Genomic DNA, 25,934 nt, shown 5'->3' with positions numbered 1-25,934 from the left:
ACATTTTTCCAATTATTTCTTATAATTCAGTTTTAATTGACTTGATTTATGTAGTTATTTATTGTTAATTTTTGTGAATTGAATGAACGCAGACGAAAGAAGTACTCAAATCCTTTACTTAAGTAAAAGTACCAATACGACAATGTAAAAATACTCCACTATAAGTGTAAGTCCTGCATTCAAAATCCTACTTAAGTAAAAGAACAGAAATATTATCAGTAAAATAAGCTTAAAGTATCAAAAGTAAAATGTCCTTTAGACTTCATTAGATGTGTGATGTGTAAGGAGCACTGAGCTACTTTATATACAGTTAGGTAAGTAAAGTACAAATGCCTCAAAATTGTACTAAAGTACAGTACTTGAGTAAATCTACTTTTACCACTGCATATTAGTGTGGGTAGTGTGAAAGATAAGAACATGATGTTTAAAACTAGAACCATCAAGTCCTACAGTTGCTCTTTTCTCTCCTCACATGCACAGCAAAGTGTGTCAGCTGAGACGTGCGGTGAAAAGCTTGATTAATGGAACAAAAAGCTGATCACAGACCGGCTACAATAACAAGCTCCAAACTATTCTGGAAACTGTAACTTCTGGCTGGATTAAATGTGATTAATCCCACATTAAGATTTATGCAACAGATCTACAGTTGACTGCTGATTTTCAGTTATTTCAGTTCAGTTCAGTTAAGATATTGATAGATTATAGATTATGATAGCTGAGAATGACTCAACAAATCAATGTTTTTTGAATGTTTGTTTTGAGACAATGTTTGTATTTCAAATTTGTTATCAGAATGATCCCTAAATGGTATTTGTTCACACATCAAAACACAATTCATTTTGTATTTGACCAAATGTACAATCTGTTCTGTTTGAAGGAAACCTGATGTATTTTCCTGTTTCATTATCTTTTTTCTGATAAAGTAATGAGACACATTCAGTCTTTCGGTACAAAGTGGCTGTATAACGCTTAACAGCCGCTTCAGGCAATTCCTTGGTATTTACCCAGATCTTAGTCCAGCTCACTGCTCTGCTGTCAGGTGATCATCACAAGACCGATGGCTTAATCCTCCTCAGCTCTACAAAAGCAAGAACAGAAATTAGAGACTCTCTTAATGTGCATGTAACCAACTGGAACACAACATGATTTGGCTTTAAGTGTTGTTTCCACAGATTTCAAAACTATCACTGAATCTAATTTGAAGATACACAACTGGGGACCGTGGCAGACTGAGATTCCACAGTCTTCTGGGGGGAACTAATTGACCGTATTAAGTTAATCCACTGACTGGAGGAAACAAACAGGTGCAAAAATGATGAACGCGCTTGGTCTTGGTCTTCTTTGTTTACTTCTCTGGCCTGAGCCCGCAGAGGCTCAGTTTCCTCGAGTGTGCTGCACTGTCGAGGGGATCCTGTCCAAGCAGTGCTGCCCCTCTCTGGGCTCAGATGCAGCCAATGTGTGCGGCTCTCTGTCGGGGAGAGGGAGCTGCTCGGCTGTTCGAGTCGACAGCAAACCCTGGGGAGGACCGTACAGACTGAGAAATGTTGACGACAGAGAGAGGTGGCCGACCAAATTCTTCAACCAGACCTGCAGATGTACTGGTGAGTCATGTACAGTTTTATTAACATCTTGTAGACAATGGCTCATGTTGAACCTGAAACATCATCGACATGATCTGACAGGTTTAATTTGCTCTCTGTGTTGCAGGTAACTTTGCAGGGTATGACTGTGGTCAGTGTAAATTTGGCTGGACCGGACCAAACTGTGACCAGAGGAAAGCCCCTGTGGTACGGAAGAACATCCACTCCCTGACCCCCGAAGAGCTCCAGGAGTTCCTCAATGTGCTGGAACTGGCTAAGACCACCACCCATCCAGACTACGTCATCGCCACTCAGCACTGGCTGGGACTCCTGGGACCAAATGGAACTGACCCCCAGATTGCCAACATCTCCATCTACGACTTCTTTGTCTGGCAACATTACTACTCTGTCCGAGACACCCTTCTTGGTAAATGAGCATCATCATATTTTCTGACATAAAACTATTGGAACTGCTTAATTCATGTGGTTGACGCTGTTTGTTAGTAATATGACATTAATTTCTTAATAAAGAATATTAGAAATATCATAACAAAGGAATATATTAGGATATGTAGTCCTAGTCCATACTTTGTTGACCACATACATTTGATGTATATTCAGAGTTTAATCTAAAAAAATTGAACTTCTTTATTATTCTTAGTTGATTATAATTGAAAAAATAGGCCTGTGTTACTAATGTTTATCAACATTATTGAAGAAATCCAACTTTGAACAGCATCAGAAAACATTAACGACAGATTTAGTTATTTAGTTTTAAAAACTAATTAATATAGGTTGTGTTTTGGTGTCTTTGGTGTTTTTTGTTTTATTTTGGACTGTGACTTTAATGATATCATTTTTTTGTGAGAAATCAAAAGTAATTTGTTTTACTCATACATGGACTAAATGGTATTACTATTATTACTACATATACTAGTGTGATGTGCATATTATTGATCACATAGCTCCTCGAACACTGTTTCCCTGCAGGTCCCGGTCGTCCATTCAGAGCCATTGATTTCTCACACAAAGGACCAGCATTCATAACCTGGCACAGGTATCACCTCCTCAGCCTGGAGAGAGAGCTACAGGTTTGTGTAATCTTCTGAAAACATGTAAATAAACTCATTTCGTCATGACTGTCTCAGTAACACTACATGGAATTATTTGTAAATAAACCAAACGGTTGGTTGGAAATATATAAGCAGGCTCTTCACTGTCACTGTGAAATTTACATTCCTCTTGTGGGGTGATCAGCTTTTCATTGTGTTATTACCTTATATATAGTGTTTGCTTTTATTCATATTGTTGAATACCAATTATTGGCACATCAGTGTCTGATATCTTGGAGGTTTTTTCCAGACCACAGCTACATAAAAACCTTCTACAAAATGTTATTTGTCCTACACAGTGTGTTATTAATCTATAACATTTTGGTGAATACATTACCAGAGACTCTTGCATTGAAGTGTTTATGTGACTCACTCTGCCCTAAGAAGCAGATCACCTACCCAAAAGAAATGTTATCTGTATCACACACAAGTTTTTTTTTATGTCACATGCTGTCCTTCCAAGAACAGAAATCTGGATGAAACACAAGATATTTATAACTCTTGAATGAATGTGGATTTTTTTTTAAGACGCAGAGAATTAGTCCAGACAACAAATGGTACAGAAAGACGGGAAAACTCAGGGAAGAGAAATAGAGAATATGTAGATCCTAGACTGGATTCAAACTGAAGCGGTCACAATCACAGTTATTTATACTAATGTATAAATAAACATATACTATACTAATATGTGTGTCTGTTCCCTGCAGAGATTGACCGGCAATGAGAATTTTGCGATCCCTTACTGGAACTTTGCCACAGGCGGAAGTGAGTGTGACGTGTGCACCGACTCTCTGCTGGGGGGCCGAAACCCAGAGAACCCATCCCTCATCAGTAACCAGTCCAGATTCTCCAGATGGGGGGTGGTATGTAACAGGTGAGCACACACAAAATATTGATGGGAAGGAAAAAAACACTCAATGACTATTGGTTGGATTATGATGGAATAAACATTGTGGTGGCAAATATATATGTGTTTTGATTGGTAGAAATCAGTGAAACATTTGAGTATTTTAATTGTTTTCTCTCTCCAGTTTGGATGACTACAATCGCCTGGTGACTCTTTGCAATGGCACCAGTGAGGGATCAATTCAGAGAGGGATAATGGAGGGAGGTAGTATGTCTCTGCCCACCATGAACGACGTCAGGAGCTGTCTTGGAATCAGAGACTTCGACAGCCCTCCGTACTTCACCAACTCCTCCTTTAGTTTTAGGTATGACTCGACCGTTTAGCATCAATAATAATCTTACATTTATACCTGCTGTTTCACTCTGACTGATGTGGTCAGCAATTGTCTACATGTCAGTTTAACTTTAGTTTTAAGAGGCCCTCAAGACTACTTTTTAACAGACTTTGTGCTTTGTAACAGAAATGCTCTTGAAGGGTACGAAAAACCAAATGGAGAACTGGATGAATCGGTCAACAACCTCCACAACCTCGTACACTCCTTGCTCAATGGAACCAGCTCTTTGTCTCACTCGGCAGCCAACGACCCCATCTTTCTGGTCAGAATCTGATTTCATGGTTTACTCTGAAATGACTCGGTAGAGTTGCTGTCATTAAAATCACTGTGGTGTTTCTGTTTGTTTGTCCTATAGGTGCTCCACGCTTTCACTGATGCCATTTTTGACGAGTGGATGAAGAGGTTTGTCCCGTCCAACGCCACCTTCCCCGATGAGATGGCCCCCATCGGTCACAACAGGGACTACAACATGGTTCCCTTCTTCCCTCCGATTACTAACGAGGAGATATACGTTGCATCTGAGCAGCTGGGATATTCCTACTCCGTTGCCCTGGATGGTGAGCAAGTGATAAAAGAATGAGTTCAAAGGGTAGCTTGAAATTTTGGGAAAAGGTTAATTCGCTCCACTCTCTGTACGGTAAAGCTACAGCCAGCAGCAGGTTAGCTTAGCTTAGCATAAAGACTGGAAACAGGGGGAAACAGCTAGCCTAGCTCTATCTGAAGGTAACAAAATCAGCCCCCAAACACCTCTAAAGTTCCCTAATTAACATGTTATATCCTTTGTTTAATCTGACAACAAAATATCAAAGTATTGCTGGAAATGTGTGAACTTCCTGACCTCAGATAAGACGACAAGTGCATAAATATATCTCTGAAGTTTGCTGAGCTCTAGAAGTTATCTCTTTCTACACTCGTCTCTGACAAAGTAGAGCAGAAACTCTGCATGCATTACATCATGGTGCAACATGCAGAAATCATTTAATTTTAACCACAGCCTCATCAAACCTATCAAATCCCTCTTTGTTAAATGACAGCAAGCATTTTAAAGATCTTATTGTAACATAATGACTGACATTTAAAAAGCTTTCTGTGAATATTTCCACCTGTGCTTCATCTTCACAGACGCAGATGGAGGGCCAGCTGTGTTTGTGCTGGGCTCCACTCTGGGGGGAGTCTTCATCGGCCTCCTGGTGCTTCTCCTCATCTTCGTGCTCTACCTCCGTCAGCGGAGAAACAGAGGCTTTGAACCTCTAATAAAAGCAGACTTCACAAATAGGAAGTACACAGAGGACGCCTAGATTTGAACCTGTTGCTCTGAAACGCACTTCAGTACTTACCTGAGAGAGATGGAGCAGCCAATCACCAGTGTTCTGCAGGCCCCACTGTGACGCAGGAGGAAAATATGAATCCTGTAAACAAACTACACTTTACTTTTTATTAAATCTAATTTAATAGATTAACAATGATGTGAATCACGTAATATCCACTGAAAAATATTTTCATGTAGACCAATCAAAATGAAAGTAAACTTTAACTGGTTTGGGAACATTGTTTTTAGTGAGCTTACAAAAGCATCACTGTCTATTATGTACATGTTACTGTTTCTTTATGAGTCACCACAAATACGAATCTATTGGAATGTTTTTTAATAAATATTTATTCTCAAGAACAGTAACAAAACACAAATGCAATCGTCTTAATTGCATTGAAAAACAATAAGGCATATTTGCTCATCTAGTTCTCTCTTAGTTTGAAATCAGATTCAAACTCCAAATCAACTTGACCTCATTAGGATTTGACTTCATACAGCAAATGCATTGATTGTAAAAAATGTTGACTTACAGCAATTTCCTGCTAATTCTATTTTTTAGATAATTTGTCTGAACAGACATCCATTTTCAATATTTTATTGCAAAAATATTACCATTAAAAGTTCAATGATACAAAACATAAAAAGGGCATCCTGTAAGATCAATATTAATAATAAAGAATCCTTTTAAATGACATATTTTCTCTATATTTTTGTTCCTGCAATGTGGATGCAAATGCTGATGTAAATGCAATAATGTAAAGCTCAACAAATATTCATTGATACACTGCTAAGGGCATAACACTGGCTAATTCCTTGGATATGTAAGCTTAGCTGGCCTGCTGGTTATGGAGCTGACGGGCTCTCAGAGAACAGTGGACGTGCATACAGGCTGGTTTTGTCCGCCCCCCTCAGCAGTGCCAGGCCTCTCACATTCTCTGTAAGTATGCTCTACTGAGGAGCTTCACTGAAGCATTCAGCCCTGTCCAGTCTCCACAGATTCTCATTTCACAGGTGACTGTGGTCGGCTTCAAGCCTGTCTGTGCTGCAGACATAACCATTCAACCTTTACAGATAAATTTAGGGACCCTTTCTTTGCATTTCCAGTAACCACTGTGTGCTGTTTGCTACTTCCTCACCTTTTACGTAACTGTGGTAATACATTTTCAGAAATAGCAACATTTAACTTGACTTTTTAATACTGCCTGATAGTATTTCAGTTTTGTAGTCTTTTAAACACTTACATGCACATTTTAATTGACCATTGTATCCAAACTGTGAAAGCAGTTACAGGATGAGCTTCAGCTATTTAATCAAATATGCAAAAGTGGCAAACACTTTTTTTTGTTCCTGTTGTTCCTGTCCTGTATATGCAAATCCAGAAGTCCTGGAACTTCTAACAATTTTTAATATTTATGGGAATACTTGTAAACTATTCTGAGAATGTAGAAGAAAACTTCACAGCCCCCAGAGACCGTAAATGAATATAAAGACTACAGCAGCACAACACTTCCTTCGGTGATGGTGATTCTGTATTGAATGGGTGTGCCTTTAATGCTGCAACGTCCATTTACACATACAAAGAACAAGGTGACGGTTTTCCATTAGTGTGTAGGACTTCCTTTATACGGCTTTATAATGTCAGCAGAGTAAGTTAAAGAACGTTTTAAATATCTTTCATTTATTGAGTGGCTTTGCATGCAGGTCACTGATGCTATAAAGTGGTTTGATGGAAACACACCGGGTCACTTAATGAAGACATACATTATAAAGAATCTGAAATATATTATCAGTCAATCATTATATATTAGTGAGGATTAGAATTTGTGTAGTCAACCAGGACATGCACCCCACAACACTACAGAACCAGCATCACTATGTTGGCATTACTGTATATGGCTGGCACCTTCTCTGTCAGTAATTATTAATTCTGTCCAGGCCTTCTACTCCTGAAGCAAAGCCTGAGAAACCAGCACGATATGAGAATATTTTGCAGATAATAAATTTGTTGCAAGGCGAATGAGTATATAAAAATGTCCATCTTATCCCTTTTAACACAATTTGAGTTTTAGCACAAGGCGGCTGTTGAGCAGTTTCAGTGGAGAGCTAAGAGCAGAGCAGATCCAGGACCAACCCGTGAAACACTTGACCTACTCTCGTCAGCCAAACGTCATGGTTGAAATTACTGTGAAACATTAGATGAAGCAACATGATTCAGTGGCTGCATCTGATCTAAAAACAAACTCGGATTTATGACAACTTTGATGAATATTCAATCGCTTCTCATCAAAAAATCAATAATTGGCACATGATGTAATGACAATGGAACAAGGATTTAATTAAAATTTTAGGTGGAAAACACATGTTCCTGAATTTTCTGTCATTAGATCATTATCCTTTGTATTTGTTTCAAACGTTATAATGTTAAACATATATTAAACTTATTGTGCCTCTTTTAGGTGCATCAAATACTGCATTCTCAACATTTTCCAACACACAAACAATTTTTGCATTTAAAAAAATCAAAACAATCAAAGTGCGTGTTATATTTTTCCACATGGAGACCTACATTAATACCTGCCATATGTGCAAGAAATCTCTGAAGCAGAGTTTGTTGGGTCGGCATCAGTGTTAGGTGGTGAAGTGATGCCACAAAATATCAAGTGTAAGGATGGCACTGCACGATCTTTGGGAACGTGGGAAATCACGATGCATGACTGCTCGCTTTTTCAGAGCAGACTCCTCTAGCCTTGAGGCTGGCAGCCTGAATACTGTCTGCTCGACTGTAGCTCCAATCTGCCTGAATACAAAAACTGCAAAAAAGGAAAAAAAAAAACCCTGCTGTCCATGTTTAGCCGGTTCCTCCAGCATTATCTCCATTGTCGGTGGAGTGCCAGGGCTGAGAGGGACAGCATGGTTGGCAGGGCTACAGAGGGTGCACGGAGCGGGGCGGAGTCATCCACAGGCCCTCTCCGGTCGGCTTCCACCACTGGGGGTTCAGTGGCAGCACCTTCCATTTCTGTGGGGCAGACCTCTGTGCAGCCGCTGCCACTGCCTGAGCCACTGCCTTCATCGCCTGCAACACCATAACAAAACACAAGCCAGACTGAGCACATCACATCAGTCAACAATGAAATCAGATTTTAAAATCCAAAACTGTTGCTTTAAAGCTACAATATCCAACTTTCCACATTATAGCTACAGCTGCTACAATTAACTTTCTTTTAATTAATTGTGGATCAAATGGCAACATGTGAAAGGAGTCGTTCACAGTGGTGAACCCACAGAGAATTATCACCCCAGGCTGCAGTTCTCTTCAGCTCTGTGGAGCAACTTATCTGTTGTGGTTCACTCTCACCGCTCTCATCAGTGTTGTTTTGAGACACAGCTCTGATAAACCCACTGTACACTACCTGCACAGCACCAAGAGGCAGGCAGGAAAAGTGGCGACCCAAAACAGAGCTAAAAGGAGAGCCAATATTGGACTTGCATTCACCAAGTGGACACAGATTCCACATGAATGCTAATACTGCTCTGCTGTATTTGTAAATAAGCCACTGTTTGCTAACAAGCTCACCATATACAATACAGTAAGTCAGTGGTTTGTTTACAGCTTGTTTCCACTGCCCACAAGTGGCTAACATATCAGTTAATGGAGGTTTAACAATAAAATACCACATACAATAGCAGTCTGTGTCTCTTTACTCTCTGTAAATCTCAATATGACTGTTGGACCAAATCCTTTTTTCCGTGATGGTTTGTTTTTTTTGGAGTGAATCTGAATGAAGGAGACCATTGTACACCCAATGTGCTGCCTCCATAACTGTCTTCATCACAGGTTCACATGAAGACTGGTACTCTTGGCATTGTTTTTAAAAAATGTTTTATTGCCCACCGCCTGTGTTAGTTATTTGCTCCCTCAGTGCCTCTTGTAGCTTTACTGATGCTGATTACCTCTGCCTCAATGTTAGGTAGTGTTAAGTAGACAGCTTTTCAAGATGAGTGACAAGTTGGGGCATGAGCTTGACCAACCAGGGCAGGGAGGCCAAGACATTTCATGCCTTAAGAAAAAAAAGTTGCATGTTGTCACGTGTGTGTGTGTGTGTGTGTGTGTGTGTGCAGGGGAAAAGTGGCCAACTGCTTACTCGAGTCTTGAAAGTAGATGTCATTGCCGTTGTAGGCATTTTTCAACTTGTTGGTCATCACCCTCAGAGCCATGATCTGTTGGCGGATGATGGTGTCCGGGCGGGTGATGTCCACCGTCACCTCCGGGTTATTCACCTGGTTGGTCAGTCCATCCCTTTGAACTTCAGGGAAGTACCTTTTAGGTTAAAAATACAACATACAAAATAAACCCCATGTATTTTTTTTGACATGGTGCTTGTTGAAAGGACAAGGACTCCAATGAGTGCTCATTAGTGAATTAAAAAAGTCAGTAGACAAACTTATTATAGACGCTGAACTCTCTAACATGCAAAGAATTTATAATAATCAGACGCCCTGTGGCGATGAGAAAGACCAGAGAAAGGCTGGGGGTGGACTGAATGCACAAGTGTTTTGCTGTTTTAAGCTAAGGGTCTAATTCTCATACAGCACTCGAAAACAGCTCTTTGAGGTTATAACAGTGTTGGCAAAATTTGACCTAATCATGTCGGGCAACGTTCTGACATACTTGTGAGATATTTCTCCAGGGAAAACATGTCAGCTGCCTGCATGCCTGTTTGATAAATAAGCAGCAGGCCATCATGTGAGGGCATTCCACAAATCGTCCCACACAACAGCATTTGTTTCCCATAAACTCAGGTCACTCTGGATAATGTACACCTCTGAAGTCTCAGAAGAGGTTAACATCTGACGTCCTTGGCTGATTTCAGTGGTGATATTCTTTTCTTTTTTGGTCACAGAAAATAGCAGCACAGCTTCCACATCTAATAGCAATAAATGATTAGCTTTAAGGGTTATTCAAATGATCTAAAATGTGAATGCTGAACATCTTTTGATCATGCAGTTGATGTTATGAATAAAAGCAGCACAAATCAATTAACTGTGACCTCAGCCGAGGCTGTGGGCATTTGTAGCGCTCGTGCAAATATTTTCCTTGAAAATTAAATCAGATTAGCAGGGACGCACCATGCTGGTTGCACATTTTAAAAAAATGAATGAAAACACAATTCCATAGAATAACGCAAAAAAAAGCATCAACGCAAATTATACTATATAATAAAATGGTGAATCCAGAGCCGAATGATCAACTCTGGAATATTTAAGAGTTTGTTTAGTTGACGAATCTCAGTCAAAGTATGCCAAGCTCTTGCACAGCTGAGTTTAAATCAGTCAAAGCAAATAATCTGGTCCTTAATTCTAGGATTAGACTGATTAACATTAGTCGAGTTGAACAGACTTTGGACTTCTCAGTAACCTTTTGTATTAGCCTGCGTTAGCCCCCGGCTCACTTACCTGCCCTTGGTGTGTCCATTCCAGCACTCCTCATCGCTGGCATTTCCAGCGGTCACTCTGTCCTCCACGCACATTGCCTCCGGCAGGTTGGACCAAAATTTCTTTGACAGTTTCAGTTTCTCTTTTATGTCAACCACCTAAGCAAAGACAGGGGTTGTTAACATGGGAGAAACAAAACGTATAAACAAATCAAGTCATGGTCCAAAGCAGTTGCAGCCTCAGAGTTGCAGCTGAAAATGATACATGCTGTATATACACACATGTATACTGTATAAATATACATACAGGAAATATGGGCACTAAATATGATCTAAAAGTGAAACATTAATGCACATGTGTAACCTCTAACAAGACATTATTTCTGCCGTGCAAGAAAATGAAGTACGAAAGATAGCAGAGAGTGTGACCAATTCCTTTTCTTTCAAAAGTTGATGACAACCCTCCCACACACCCCCCTTCCTTTATTTATGCTGTAGCCCTCGAAGCCTTACAACAATATTGCTAATTACCATATATCCTTGTAAAAGCATTGAAGAGAAAATACAGACACCGAAAGATATCCTTGAAGTTTCTGATATATATGAAAAACGGTTAACTACTGTACGTCCCAACTGAGCTTTAGTCTTTTTAAAACTCTCATGATACATCTAATTTGTCAACTCATTATAAAACTGCCCCACCTTCCCTTATTACCACATCTCATCAAAGGGATTATAAATCTTTGGATTTAACCCTGAGACATCTTAACTCTCCGACTCCCAAAAAATGATTTGGGTTTAATTTCCCTTCCATGTTGACTATCGAATGTTTGCATCATGAAAAGTGAGACCATGCAGGCTTGCAGCAATAATTTCAGCTTCAATGTCAGACTTAAATGCTCCTTTGCATCCCGGCCATGTGACACAGTCAGATATCGTTTCCTGACTTGAGCTTGTTGAACTCCAATCTTTCATCAAACACAGAATTTGACATATTTCACTGAAGCTGAGGGAAAGCCTGATAGCAGCAGGTTGGCCCCATTATCTTTTTCCGTCTGACTTGCTGTTGGCTTACGTGAAATTGTAGTGAACCTGAGCAGAACATGAAAGGTGCTGTACTGACTTTGTGACGCTGCTGTAGGCCCCGACTCTGCTTTTGATGTGTTAATCCTGTCACACTGATGCCAAAGCACTTCAGCAGCTTTGATACTGCCCAGAGGGTCAAGGCTGCACTCAATGCAGGAGATTGACTGGCAATGTTTGACTAAACCTCACACATTAAGTTTAGTTTAACAAGTGAGAGATTCACAGTTTTTCTCAGCATCCGCTTGCAAAACCAGGCCTGTAAAAACTGCGAATTAAAGTGTGAATGACTCACGTTTTAGTAATGCAAATATTTAATTAGCATCTCCACTACATGTGGTACTGCCATGTGTCATGTAGCTGGAAAAAGATTAACATCAACAACTTCTTTAATGGGCTGAGATGATATTAATGATTATGACACTTCACAATATTCTCTAAAGTGCAATTTTGACACATAGAGCAGTAGTTTGCCATATATCCATTTAACAGAGTGACTGAATGTGAAATGTTTCCTATCTTAACAATCCACAACAAACACATATTCTTAGCAGTTATATAAAACTCCCTCTTGAGACAGAAAACAGACAGAAATCCACTGGGAACAAAATAAAAGCACTCTATGAACCTAAAATAGCTCAAATGTCTCATGCGAAAAAGTTTAAAAAGAAGAGGAAAGGTTGAGCCTTTTTCGCACAATAATAAATATGCCTCTGGGAAAAGTCTGGCTCTCACTTCATTGCGCATTGCCCATGAATAAATGATACGACTGCAACGAGCAGCCCTGGCATGCAACTGTCTGCAGTGAACACTAGATGGCACTATGTCTTTGAGAAAAGTGGGTATATGAAGGCAACCTGCAAGAAAATACTGAGAGGAAATGAAAGTGAGTAAACACATTTATTTTCCTAATAATGTTTCCTTCACATCCAACTTCATGCTCACACAAATCTCCATGTGGTCTAATATAGAGACAATACATGCAATGGAAACAGGTGAATGTACGAGGACTTCCGTACACAGAAATCCACAGTATAAACACATTTACATTATCATTCCAGTATGGTGATGGTATGTGAGGAAGGAGAGAGGAAGTCCGTGCGGCGCAGCGAACCTCATTAGAATCAGCTGCCTATAACTGACAGGGCTGATATTCTCATTAAAAACCACAATGAAGATCATAGACCAAACACCTCCCCGCTCGCCTCCCATATCATCAGAATGTACATTGCATTTGTTTTCAGTGACATCCTAACAGATGACTATAATCACGTTGTGTGATAGCTATTTAAATTCCTGTTGACATTTTAAGGTGTTATTAGCATGTGATACCTATGGTTCTGTAATAGTGGCTGACAAGGCAGTTGATAGAAGCATTTACTCACTGGATGTGCAAGCCGTGATCATTTATATTAACATTTTTTTCCCTTCACAGGCCTTTATGAACTTAAACAAAACATTGTCAACATACTCATCGCAAGGTATTGGAAGTGCGGGGAGAAGACTGGCAGCTCTTCTATATGCATTAACTGTACAGATGTTTCTCACTGACTGCACTCTTCCACTGACATAGAATCATGTTTTAAACATGATACAGATGAATGAAGGATTTTGTCTTCTTTTACCCCCACACGCAGAAATATTGCCACTCACACAAAGCACATGAGCGTGCTTGTCGTCCAATAAAAAACATGTATCTCTAAATTATGAATTTTTCTGATGAACTGAAGGATTTCGTTTCTTTATAGGTTATTAAAAACGGTCAAATTTCTTAAGCTAAACAAACCATTTAAAAGCCCATTAGACGATCTGAAAAACACTTTAAGTCCCCCTATTTAGCATTTATAAGCAGTATACAAACATTTAATAAGTGGTTTATAATGTAGGACATTAAATGTACACTACTGATCAACAATTATAACTTCTCCTATGAAGACATATTTATATTACAATGGTGGTTTACTATTTGTCATTCATTATGTTTATACACCAGCCTCCACTTATGGGTGCCCAAGTTATAGCTGTTGAAAAATGTAATAATAATCACGTAAATCTGCTTATAACTAAATTATAGTGTGTTATGAACCTTTTATTAAATATTTATATATAGTTTATGAATGGTAGATAGGGGCTTTAAAGTGTTGCAGGAATAAATACCTGTTTGGGTTTGGCCTTTTTCTGTTATATAACCTGATTTCTTTCTATTCATATGTTTTTCTCTTCCTGCAAAATCTTGTAATTACACTGTAATTGCATTGTCAAATGTTTGTGAGGCCACAGTTTAATGTTGAATCAGTTTCTATCTCATACTGTGTTGCACTAAAACAAAGAACAGAGAAGAACTGAATATATTTTCTACTTTGCCAAGGTCTTCACGAGGAGGGCTCATCCTACTGGGATGGCCTTGCTCTCTTTCTGTTTTATGCATCACATCATCTATATTCTATGTTTCTTAAAGGCTTGATATATAACGTTCCCTATAATTTTGTGAAAATGCATGCCTAGAGACGTTTTAAGAAAGAACAGTAAGAGAAAACTCTTTAGAATTTAGAAAGTCAAAGTAATTGTATTTACTACTTAAGTTTTATTAAGTTTGTATTCATTTAATGTATATTACAGTAGCATTGCTGGATGTTCACGTTAGGGATTACAAACATTGCAAATGTAAGTAAACGTTTCTGGTTTCAGTGGCTCAGCAGGACAATCTAAATATTTGTCTCACACTTTGCATAATATACTGAACAAAAAAAAAACATTTAAAGGATAAGTCTAGTGGTCTTAAAGTCAACCAAAAAACTACACTGCTTCAGTCTCCCTTAAAATACTTTCTTTCAGACTTCCTGACCCCATCTGTGGGACTCATTGGTTCCTACTGAAGATGTAAATCACACATTTATAGTTGCATTGTTAAAAAAGGCTCAGTAGTTTTCTAAACCAGCTGGGCACTGTAGTTTTTAGCAAATGTTACTCAAACAGGAGTACATAGTGCTTTTGTTGGGGACTATTTTCAACAGCGGATTAATACACATATGGTGCCCTAGTGAGTATTTATGGCATCAGGACGGTGTTTGTGTGATTGACTCAAAATGAATTACAGTGGCCGTGTTTATTGTAATGAAGGAACATGTCACACAGTGCAACACCGCGACTCAATGATGTGTTTTTAAGAGTTTCTGGACAACAATGGAGCTCTGTGGGACAGAGGAATATTGTAAGCCTTATCAGGCTTTGGCTGCATAGACATTTAAGGGATCAATTCAATGCTGGTTGTGGTCTTTTCATGGAACTATGCCAAAAATACAAAATGTCACCAGACTCATACTTTAAAACTGCTTGCGTTTAGCTAAAACAAGGAGAGAAATAATTTGATATAATGATTAAGCATCAGTTGAAACCTTGAGGATGAAAAGCTGCAGCAAGGTGTAGTTTTGCCCGCTCTCTCTTTTCCTCCTCAGCCATATTTTTCCTCTTTTCGCCCTCTGTCTCCCTGCTTCCTGTCATGAACCATATATTACTTCATTGCGTTTCTCTCTTTCTCTCTCTGCCCCTTCGCTATGACTCTGGTCTGTTCTCTCTTTGGTTTTTCTCTCTGTTACCACAGTTCTAAGTGAAAGTTTCATGGCTAGCTGACCTGTGATCAGACTCTTATTCTAAGGAGCTTTGTGAATAAAGCCCCTGGTCTCTCTCTCAGCTGTGATATAACAGTGCATCGTCAGTCGTCTCTGCACAGCATCTGTCCTTTTCCTCCTTTTCTCAATGTTTTCATTTTAAATATCTCGAGTACCACAATGAAAATTAGCTGTAAATATGAATTTAATCCTAGATATAATCTAATCAACCATCTATAATTTTCTTCTCTCTCTGTTCCTGCTCATTCTGTCTCTTCAGGGACAGGAAAACAGGAAGTTTACAGCTAAACTAATACAGAAGATCCATTTGGCAGTAAACAGCACTGAAAAGTGGCCTGTAATGTATTACAGCTCACACAGCTTAGCGTGCCATGATCCAAACATAACCTCATCCCTTTTTTTTTTCACCACAAATAAAATCCACCTAAACATACTGGATGTACAGTACAATGTTTACTCACTGTAAGAAGATAATTGGCTAGCTTTAATGGACAAACATGAGGAATTGTTTACAGAGAATAATTATTTCTAGGATGAGTCAATGAGATAATGGTGTTAGCGGGCTTTAAGTCTGTGTGTTTACAGATATGAGTATTTCTTACAATATCTATCATCCGTCTTGTTTTTGTGTGCATGCAGCTGAGTGCGCACGTTACCAGGATGTGAGCTGTGTGCAGAAATGTGAGTGAACTGTACTTTGACCAGTGGTTTTCAGATGCCCTTGCCTATCCTCAGATCAAAAGCTGACGTGTCACTGGCTTTGAAGCTGCAGTCCTGGCAACAGCACAATGTCAGGGGGCTAAGCTCTTATCAGGCCGTGGGACGATGCCCGGATGTGCTATCTGCCTTTCAATAATAAAAAAAAAAAAAGAAGTATGTGGCCAGGCTATCTCTCTAACTTTTACTCTCAAAACACATCACGCTCACGGCAAAGTGTCAAAGCTGACCTACAGTGCTCAGTGTCTCAGTTTCTCTCCCTCACAGAAACAAAAAACTGCTTGTCAGATGTTCTGTTTCACGCTAGTTAAAACACCTCAATCTTGTTAAATTAACAGTTAGTCCTTTTTCGAGCAACTATCTGGGGATGTCTTAGAGCATATCCCTCTGCTGCAAGTCTGAGCTAAATTAGTGCATGTTCAGTCTAATCATAGACTCGGCAGCAGGTCTCGCCACTAAACCACAAGGGGCAGACAACTCCTCGATCAACTTATTTTCCCTGGCAACTGCTCCTCCTGTCTGCGTTAAAATAGTTTTTCATTTGATACGAATGCAGTTTTCTTCCTGCATCTCAATTACAGAGGTCAGGGAGTCGGTTCGGCTCATACCGAGACCTTGGCCATGCCATAAGTCTCTCCCTGACCAGTGACCACTTTGAGGACAGACCGAAAAGTTTCTCACAAGGAGGAAGGCCGCAGTAAGAATAACTCTGCCTCTTCATCACATTCTTGATCAAGTTATATTGTTGACTGAGCCAATCCTAAAAACTAATACACGGTGCTGCACTATGTGGTAATGTAGCCAACAGATCAACTGCCACAGTGTCGAGTATCAGGGTGCTGAGGCCCTGTGGGTGTATGTCCCTGGACACAGCTATTTAATCTTGTGTCTAACACGTCATAAAGCCCTCCTCGTTGGTTCTGGTCTACCCATAAACAGCAGATTCTCTCAACCAAGACCTGCCATCTGGCTCCAAAGCATTTTTAGCACATTAAAAAATCAGTAGAGTAGAAATAATATTGGCTCGCCCAAAGCATACCAAGTAAATGACCTCTGTGATAATGTTTTGAGTAGCGGCTGTTGCCCCTTTGTCAGGTCTCTTTTTGTCCTTGTCTGGAAGCATTCACCTCAAAGGTGACTGGCCGTGTTGCTCAGAGCAGGTAACTACCAGAGTGCATATAGATGTGGGCTGTTTTCATCCAATCAATATCCATCAACAGAGGGCCAAAGCAAATATGTTTCCCCTCCGTGACTCCACAATAGATGAGACTAGAAAGACATCGCCCAGCTGTTTGTCTTGCAGTACTCACACACATGGGAATGGTACACCAAAGCAAATCATGGTTAGAAAACAGCACAACCACTTGCAAACTAAAAAGTGGTTTGATATGACAGCGCAGCGGTGGTTTCTGTCCTCCGCTGACGGGCTACACGCCATGTGTTCATGATAAAACCATTTTTAGCATCATTCTGTGGGGCCATTGTACTTTTTTCAACTCTGAGCTGAAGCCACCCTCCCGGTTTCCCTTGATTACAACTGATTATGCCCCAGCATAAATCTGCCACAACAGAATACTCCAAAATGATTTAACACAGATCTCAACAAAGCCTCAGCTGGGGCAGCGTGTGCATCTTTCTTATATCTCTTGGTGAGAGCACTTTCAGTGATAGCACTGTGAGACTGTTATTATGCTGCTTCATGGGAATGGATACTTGACACAAAGTGAAATCCTATTGTTATTCAAAACTAGCTATTATTTTGCATTTGTTTTGATTTTGCAGCTATGGTTTTGAACAGTAGCGGAAATGCCATGAGATCCATCTTAATGGTATATCTGACAGAAACTGAGGACAGGAAGCAGATACTGAGGCAATAAACAAAAGTAATGAATATTTATTACATATCAGTGCTACACACACCTGCTGTCTTAAAAAATACTGTACAGTGTGTTAATGTAATTGCACAAGTAATAATAATATTGGATTTGCTGCCATACTGTCTGCTTATGCTGTGAAATTTAGTTTTTATTCCATACTTCAGTGAGAGAAAGACTGAATTTACTCGCTCATTTCTGTGACACCCTGGAGGTATAACTTTATTTTCAACTTTCAACAGTCTTCATAGCTGCTGTAGGAGAAGCAATTCATCATGCCTTTAATTTAATGTGACGGCAAATCTCTGTGTACCTTGAAAAAAAAAACACAAAAAAGAAAAAAATAATGCTGGTTCCAAAAATAGCTATGTTGTTACAAGAGACGCATAATTACAAACTAACGACTTCAGTCTCTTTAGGATAATTTGATCAGGTTTACTCTACTGAGTAATAACCCCAAAAAATACATTAATTTCATAAAAGCAACCAAAAAACGAATATCTTAAATGACGTTCCCCCTCTCTCTCCCATGTGATTTTAGGGACATTTGTGGCAACACAGTTGTGAAAATGACGCTTCATTAGTCATGTGTCAATGCTCAGGTGTTGTTGGAGCCCAACCTTAACTGGCCTCTCGCAAATTGTATTTTTGTCCATATTTTACACAACGCCAATGTGGCCCATTTTACATAATATTGCCTCAAACCATTTGCTCAGTCCCTTGGTATCTACACAGTTAGGCAATATGGCGTATCATGGTGAGCAAAATTTATCACACAATGATCCCACAGTGAGGAAAAAAAAGACAGAATATTGATGAAACACTGGTGAGTTTGCGCTTGTGAGTCGCCCGAGGCTACGACAGGGAAAGTTTGAAAAAGGGAGATGATTAAAGGGAAGCTATGCTCTGTGGAGAACAGAGCAATCATCGGCAGGCCTGCTCGCTCCCTGCTGCCCTTGTTCCCCAGAGAGGCAGGCAGCCTAGAGTGTAATGGGGCCAATGTGCCTCATTAATGTATTGACAGATATGAAAAGTAGCAGAGCCTTTATGGCACCAGCATTAATCGCAGAGAAAGAAGGGACAATGCATGGACTTGAATAAAATCGCTGATTTTTCTTGGTGAAAATGATGGATATGAAAAAGGTATAAACTGAACCATTTTAGCTAAATTATTATAAAATCACATACCTCAAGATGTGGTCTGGCTCACCTTCCATGCAATGCATTTTGCATGCATTTACAGCTTGTTTTTTTTCTTATCTGGGTACTACATACAGATACACATCATATCTTAATATCAGGAGTAAATGATCAGCAAAAACATTCATTGGGTCTTAAAATAACTTGCACATGTCAATGAATTTCAGTGAGGCTGGAAACCAGGAGGCAGGTGTTACTACAAAAATATCAAAGGTGATCAATTAGAAGGTTGTAAGAACCTACTGTGCCTAAGATTGATTACTTACCTGTATCCACATGAGAGTGTCAATTCAGAAGTAATTTCCACACTTCTGGCTCAACCCATTATTGTTCTGGGATAGGGGAAAAAACGCTCTGGCTTGTTCGTTTGTCTTTCATCATCGTGATTATTTTAAAGAAAAACATGACAAAATGGAACGTAATAAATCCATTGACTTTCTGTCTTTTTTGTATGTTGTATGTATGTTTTAGAAAAAGTACAAGTTGCTGTCAGGAATATAAGATTGTTGCACAACTACAAGGCTTTTAACAAACAGTTGTTTCATCCTCGACAGGATGAGAGATGCGTTCATTGTAGCTTCAACCTTTTTACTCTTAATACATCACTGGACAGAGGCAAAGCACGCAGCTTTGAGATACTCAGAGATAGTAAGTCAGAGAGTAAATCTATCTGGTGAACTGTTATTCCTTTTTTTTTTTTTTTTACTTCTTTAACTCTTATAATTTCTAATATATTACCTTTTGGCTTAATAGAGCACGCGTGATGTCTTCATCTCACGACAGAACCGAAGTCATAAAGCTTTGGCGTACTGCATGGCTGTAACCCCAGTTCTCTGATTGAGATGTGTCGCTGTGGGATACGTCTCCTTGCATGTTCGTCAGACGCATTATTTAATTATGCCCTTCCACCTGACACAAAGTGATGGCTGTGTAAAGAGGGAGGGCTCTGCTTTCTATTCATCGGCACACACAGCTCCTCTCTCTCTGAGACTTTTCACTCATGCAGTCAGAGAACCACGAAGCCACAACTGAGTCTGCTTTTTGTTATTATGTTAATAATTAATACAGATCCTGAAGTGTTCATCCTGGAATTCATCTGCTTTGGTGGATGCAGTGATTTGTGGAATCTGTGCGATATCAAAACCCACTTAAGGTCATCCAATAACGACAGTATCCATGATGGCACACTTTGTTGTCACCAATATGCCTCTTAGTGCACAAGAGAGACTCATCTGCATGGTTACACACGCCTTTTTTAAAAAACAACAACTTTTATTTAGATTTGATGAGGCTGAATGCTGTTTTCAAGGAATAACCTGCTCCACATTTTTACTTTTACATACGTTGACAAGTGGAAGCTATCAGGTACAATGACAGTCTGATCTGTTGGCCACTGAGCAGCTCCACTGAAGCAGCTGGGGGTTATAGGTGCCAACAGCGTTACGAGTTAACAGAATGGGAGATGTATGTCGCCTTTCAGGGTTCTCCATTCTTAAAGCCGGTCTGGGGATCAAACTGACGACTGACGCGTGCAGTCGAATGGTATATTTTGACATAAACCTGAAATGGTGCTGTTTTTGAGAGCAGCCATTAAAAGCAGTTCTCCACATCTGAATTTGACATGCACACCTCCCTGTGCATCTTTTTGATCATTTCCTCTACATTCATGTGCATTACAGATAATGAATTCACTGAATGTGAAAACAATGGCAGCAAGAAAAAGAATAAAATATTGTATTTTTAGCCAGTCTAGCCACTGGATAATGTGACTGGATAAAACACTTGATGTAGGTCTGGTCAGTTTTGGATGAAGTATTCAGATCCTTTACTTTTACTAAGCAAAAGTAACAATACTGCAATATATAATGCAATTATAATATAAATAAAGTACAAAAGTTTTCAGGATGGCCCCTGTCAGTATTATATTGTTGGATGGTTTGTACTGATTCATTAATATGTAAGCAGCATTTTAATGTTGAGGCTGGTGGAGGTGGAGTTAATTATATTTACTCTATATATTGGGTAAATTGGGTAATTTAATCTACAGCAATGCATCATATTCTATAAACTGATCATATATTTTGTACATAAAATGATAATCTGCAAAGGGACATTTAAATAAATTTAGTGACGTAAAAAGTAATGTAATATAATGTATAATGTATGTACAGTATAATGATAAGTTTAGAGCAAGAATATTGCAGATGTTTGATTGATTTAAACAGTAAATAGTAAGGGTAATTTTATTGACATGCCTGACATGTACATACCAAACACTAATCTGAATTCAGATCATTCATTAACAGATATCATAAATAATGCAGGATCTTCCTCTGAGGGGGGGACCTAAACAACACGTTATTACTGTCTCTTGACATAATTAGCATTCAGAGAATATAGTCCAAAACTCCATAATAGTTAAAGATGTGTTTACATGTGCAGGTTTATGATTAGCACCATGGCTGAATGCTGAAGCTGGGGCAGAAATGCTTTAAGCTGCAGTTCGTGGGAGTTACTGGGAGTCCCAACATCTCTGAAATAAAACCAACGTTCCCACAAGAAGCTAACAAGTAATTTCAATTAGTCTAATGCGTTAAAATAAGTCAATTAAAAAGATATTAAGAGTGTTTGCTGCATGTTCACAGTTGTCGGCACGATGGCTACCACTTGTTCGTCCCACTTTTGGATAGAAGGATCTCCCATAATGTTGAAATCATTACTTTCCGGGAATATATCACTCTTTTCCTGGGATTTCTTGCCATGATGCTTTTCTTCCATATTCGTTAGTTTATGTGGTAGCAGAACATCAATTCGTTTAAGAGTAGACTATCTCTTAAGATGAAAGAAAACACCCTGATCTCTGATTTGTCTGTCTGATCTGAGAACATTAACACTGCATCCTGACTATCACCGTGTTGGAAGATTTAAATAATTAATAAAGTTAACAATGTCACGTGCATAAACATGCGCTAAATGCTAAAAATCCTGGGTTCCCGCAAGTATTTTTTCCCGGGAAACAGGAGCACATTTTTGCGAGAAATCCCGGGAAGTCCCAAGATCTCAGTTCCTGGCATTCAACCCTATTCCACATCAGCTCCACCCAAACTCCCCAAACTGGCCACGAGCAGTAAACCTAACATCAAGCTTCAAAATGTATCTTTAAAGACCTGTGGGTGATGGACACTGAGTCAGTAGATATAAGTAGATCATGCTTCTGCACGTCGGCTCTGTTGACACGCTAATGTGAACGCTTGAAAAAGAGAACATACAGTCCTATCACTGCTGTGTGGGAACAAACCTTGCCTTTAGCCGTTTGCCTATTGTGAAATATAGAATATCTGAATGTGGTGTAATGCCACAGCTTTTTTGAGTGTCATGCTTAGAAATAGAAGTTACTTTCTCTCTCATTTCACCAACAGTAAACACAGCTGTTTGACTGAGAAAATGGAGCCTTGACATCATGTCTGCTTTGGTTAGCTCTTCATGTTTTGGTCTTTCATTTTTAAAATACAACTCATTATGAATTTTGAATGTAAGAGAGGTTATTGACCTTCCATAATACCCATCATGCAGTCACTACTGATTGTTCGCCACATTTCTCTGGTAAAAAAAATCATTAAAAAGTGTCTAGGCTACACACAAAACTAGTCAGACTAAACCTGTCTGGTGGTGCTGAAGGGGTTTTTATGATTTACATTTACAGGTATATTTAGAATTTGTTAGGTTTATCATATTACAGCAGTCAAATATTTACGCTAGAGTGCCACCCCTCACTGAGGGAATTGTTTAATTTTACAGTCAAACAATTCTCTAAACTATCATGCCACATATGCACTTCTGGACTATTTATTTTTGTGTGGTCTTCGAAAAAGCACGAGTTATGTTGGAATCTGTGGAATCTACATAATTGCATGGCTTGGGCAAGACTCAGTACATACAACAACTCAGAGAGAACGAAGCTGTGGATAGGCCCACTTGACTTCCATTAAGCTGTATCCAAAACAAGAATGTTTCAGCGGCTTGACATGTTCCTGGACTGCGGAAATATAATGCCAGGGTCAAGATTTGGGGAAAGGAGTGGTTGTGCTTTTTTTTTTCCCCTGTCAACTGACTTCACAAACCACACACGGATGTTTTACTCAGTGTTTCCTACTGAGCATGGCAAAGAATGAGAGAGAGAAAAAAGATTGTGTGCATGAATATTCAGCTTTACTGAATGTTATATTAAAAGTATTATCCATATACTAACTGTATGAATGAATCATTTATCCCAACATGAAAGTGAGCATAAGAGAATAAAAGTGATCACAGTTTCTCTCACATATCATACATAGAAAAGGTAGAGTGATAGACTGTTCTGAGCAATCCAGTCAGATCACCACCACCTAGCTGAAAAACTACCTTTTTGCACCTTTTATTCACTCAATCACACTCTTCATACACTCCTAATCAGAGTCATGGAAGGCTGGAGGCCATGTACTGGCTAAAAGCAAGGAAAAACCCTTTGCAGATCACTGGTCTCTCACAATGCTAACAAACATAGACAGACAATCACGCAGTCACACCTAACAGCAGTTTATTGACCTGCATGGCATGAACTGAAATGAAAAAGAAAAAAGAAAAAAGCAAACATGGGGAAAACTAACATTCAAGTGCAAAACTTTCTTGCTGTGAGGCAGCAATTCTAAGCATCGATCCACCGTGCTGCCACCTTTTCTTACTGAGAGGGCTAGCCAAGAGGACAAGAGTGATTGTCTCTTTCGAACTTGAATGTCTCCCAATTCCCTGAAATGCACATTGGCACGATTAGCCATATAGCAGACCTGAGGATCTAACACACAACAAACAGTACTTGATCTAATGTCATAGTAAGAGAGGTGGATTTGGGTTATTTTCCCTACTACACTCAAAAATATGTTTTGCTCACTTGGATGTTTGACCTTCACTGTGCATAATGATGTATGTGCAGAGTTTGGCACTAGAAAGCTGTTTGTTTTCACATTCATCTGCTAAAGATGAAGGGCTTCTCTGTGCTCACCTTAAACCTGAGTTTAAGTACGAGCATGAAATAATGACATCACAACTAGTTTGACCAATCAAATTCCAGTTTCAAAAAAGAGTGAGCAGATTTTCATTTTGTTTTATTTGAATAATTACCAGAGGCCTGGATAAGTAACTATGCAGTATTTCAAGAGAAATACGAAAAGGCTAGACAAAACCTAGAAAAAAAACCCACACAATTTCCTGTTTATCTTGTTAATCCTCATGTGACCCCTCATATTTATTTTGCGAGCCCAATTTGGAAACCACTGTGAGTGTCTAGCAGTTTCCATGAGGAGTATTTTCTACAATAGTTTGTAAAGTGTTTTTATGTTATGAGCAGGAGTTGGGAATTGCTGTGGCAAGTTTAGACTAACCTTGGGGTGTATGCCTGAATGCATGCTGGATAGCCACTGTGTATTGTTGACTTTGGTTTTCAAAAATGTTTACTTTATCTAGGAGCACAAAAAAAACATCTGACAGGGTGAGGAGAGTCGGAGAAAGGAGAACGGCAGGAGTAAATTATATCTGCACAGATGAAAGGGGAGCTGTAATTTGTTTACAATTATAGCTTCTCCATTTGATGTGTACTGGATCATCATATTTGTGTGCACAAAAAACATTTTGGTGAAAATCACATTCTATAAAAAACATTTGTAATGCAAAAAAGGACTTAATCATTAATCAGAACTTCAATTGTATTTTCTCCTGTTTTGTCTCTTCTATGACTGGGAGCATTTTCTGGAAAGTACTTGTTAAAAGAAGATCTTGTTTGACATGAACTGAGAACAGTGCCGTCTTGTAGCAGTAAACAAAAACAAATTCAAAGTGGTAAAAAACAGTCAAAATCAAACTTGGCCTTTTAAACATTCCAGAAATGTTAGTATTTTTCAGTGAAATAATGTAAAAACTCAAAGAGTCTCAGACCTGAACATAAATGACCTGATGTACCGTTAATGAAGAGAACTTTCTGAATTCATCAAGCATCTTGGAGCTGGCCATTGATGACTTGGGTTTCATTTATTAGTAATCAGGGACGAGCATGTACATGAACAACATTCTAGTTGCTGGTGATGTCTTGATCAGTTAAGAATAAATATATAAGATGTGTCTTCTGAAAGCTACGTAAAAAGAGGGTCCAACACTATTTTTGGACATAAAGTTATGGATCAAAGGATTCACTTTTGACAAATATTGTTCCCTACAGGCTTTTTCTACAGTCTAGTCTTGTTTGTGTCTTGCTCTTATTGTTTATAGTGCCACACTGATAAAATGTGAACCGTGTATTACACAAGGGAGACAAAAAGGACCAATAAAACTACACCAAATTTAACTGCACCAAACTTGTTACAAATGTCAAATTAAAAGCTCCACCTCTTATCTATAATGCGCCTCTGTGCCTGACAGTCTGTTGTGCCTTTATCCCCTCTTTGGACTTTCAAATCTCCATTTCTCTCCGAGCTTTGAGGGTGTGTGCTCTGACAGAATGTCAGGCAATTAAACAGTCATGGCTCATTGAGCTGGAGGTGGGCCCGCTCCTCCAGGCTTCTCTATAGGCAACAGAAGAAATGAACGCAGAACGCACTCCCTGCCATCCCTTTGCACATTCTTTGACTCACAACTTTAGCTGTAAATTCAGACAAGAAGTTCTTATCAAAGGACACTTTAAACTATTGTCAACTTTCACAAGGCTGAGCAGTGTCACTGTCAGGGG

The 25,934-nt window shown here is 39.2% G+C and overlaps 2 protein-coding genes across 2 annotated transcripts in view; one reads left to right on the top strand and one right to left on the bottom strand.

The window, feature by feature from the left end:
• Positions 1–1,312: 1,312 nt before the first annotated feature.
• dct (dopachrome tautomerase) lies at positions 1,313–5,231 on the top strand. The gene is made up of 8 exons (XM_070914331.1): positions 1,313–1,601; positions 1,708–2,007; positions 2,571–2,671; positions 3,400–3,566; positions 3,724–3,903; positions 4,060–4,195; positions 4,289–4,490; positions 5,056–5,231. Exons 1-8 carry the CDS (start codon positions 1,313–1,315, stop codon positions 5,229–5,231), a joined length of 1,551 nt encoding a protein of 516 aa, XP_070770432.1.
• Positions 5,232–8,112: 2,881 nt separating this feature from the next.
• The window catches only part of LOC139292279 (glypican-6-like), a 74,931-nt gene continuing 57,109 nt past the window's right edge, over positions 8,113–25,934 (bottom strand). Inside the window, exons 7-9 of the mRNA XM_070914554.1 lie at positions 10,700–10,836; positions 9,388–9,563; positions 8,113–8,318 (exon numbers count right to left, since the gene is read on the bottom strand). Coding sequence (XP_070770655.1) covers positions 8,113–8,318; positions 9,388–9,563; positions 10,700–10,836 — 519 coding nt within the window. The remainder of the gene's footprint in view (positions 8,319–9,387; positions 9,564–10,699; positions 10,837–25,934) is intronic.

The sequence above is a fragment of the Enoplosus armatus genome, chromosome 11, assembly GCF_043641665.1.
Source record: "Enoplosus armatus isolate fEnoArm2 chromosome 11, fEnoArm2.hap1, whole genome shotgun sequence".
Lineage (NCBI taxonomy): Eukaryota > Metazoa > Chordata > Actinopteri > Centrarchiformes > Enoplosidae > Enoplosus > Enoplosus armatus.
Note: the sequence above shows the minus strand (reverse complement) of the source record. Positions and strands in the feature narration are given on the sequence as shown.

What these genes read in the sequence shown, in the direction of transcription:
- dct (XM_070914331.1), top strand. Translation starts at nt 1,313, where the DNA reads ATGATGAACGCGCTTGGTCTTGGTCTTCTTTGTTTACTTCTCTGGCCT. An exon ending in CCAGACCTGCAGATGTACTG is followed by an intron (nt 1,602 to 1,707) that starts GTGAGTCATGTA and finishes TCTGTGTTGCAG; the next exon opens with GTAACTTTGCAGGGTATGAC. An exon ending in GCCTGGAGAGAGAGCTACAG is followed by an intron (nt 2,672 to 3,399) that starts GTTTGTGTAATC and finishes TGTTCCCTGCAG; the next exon opens with AGATTGACCGGCAATGAGAA.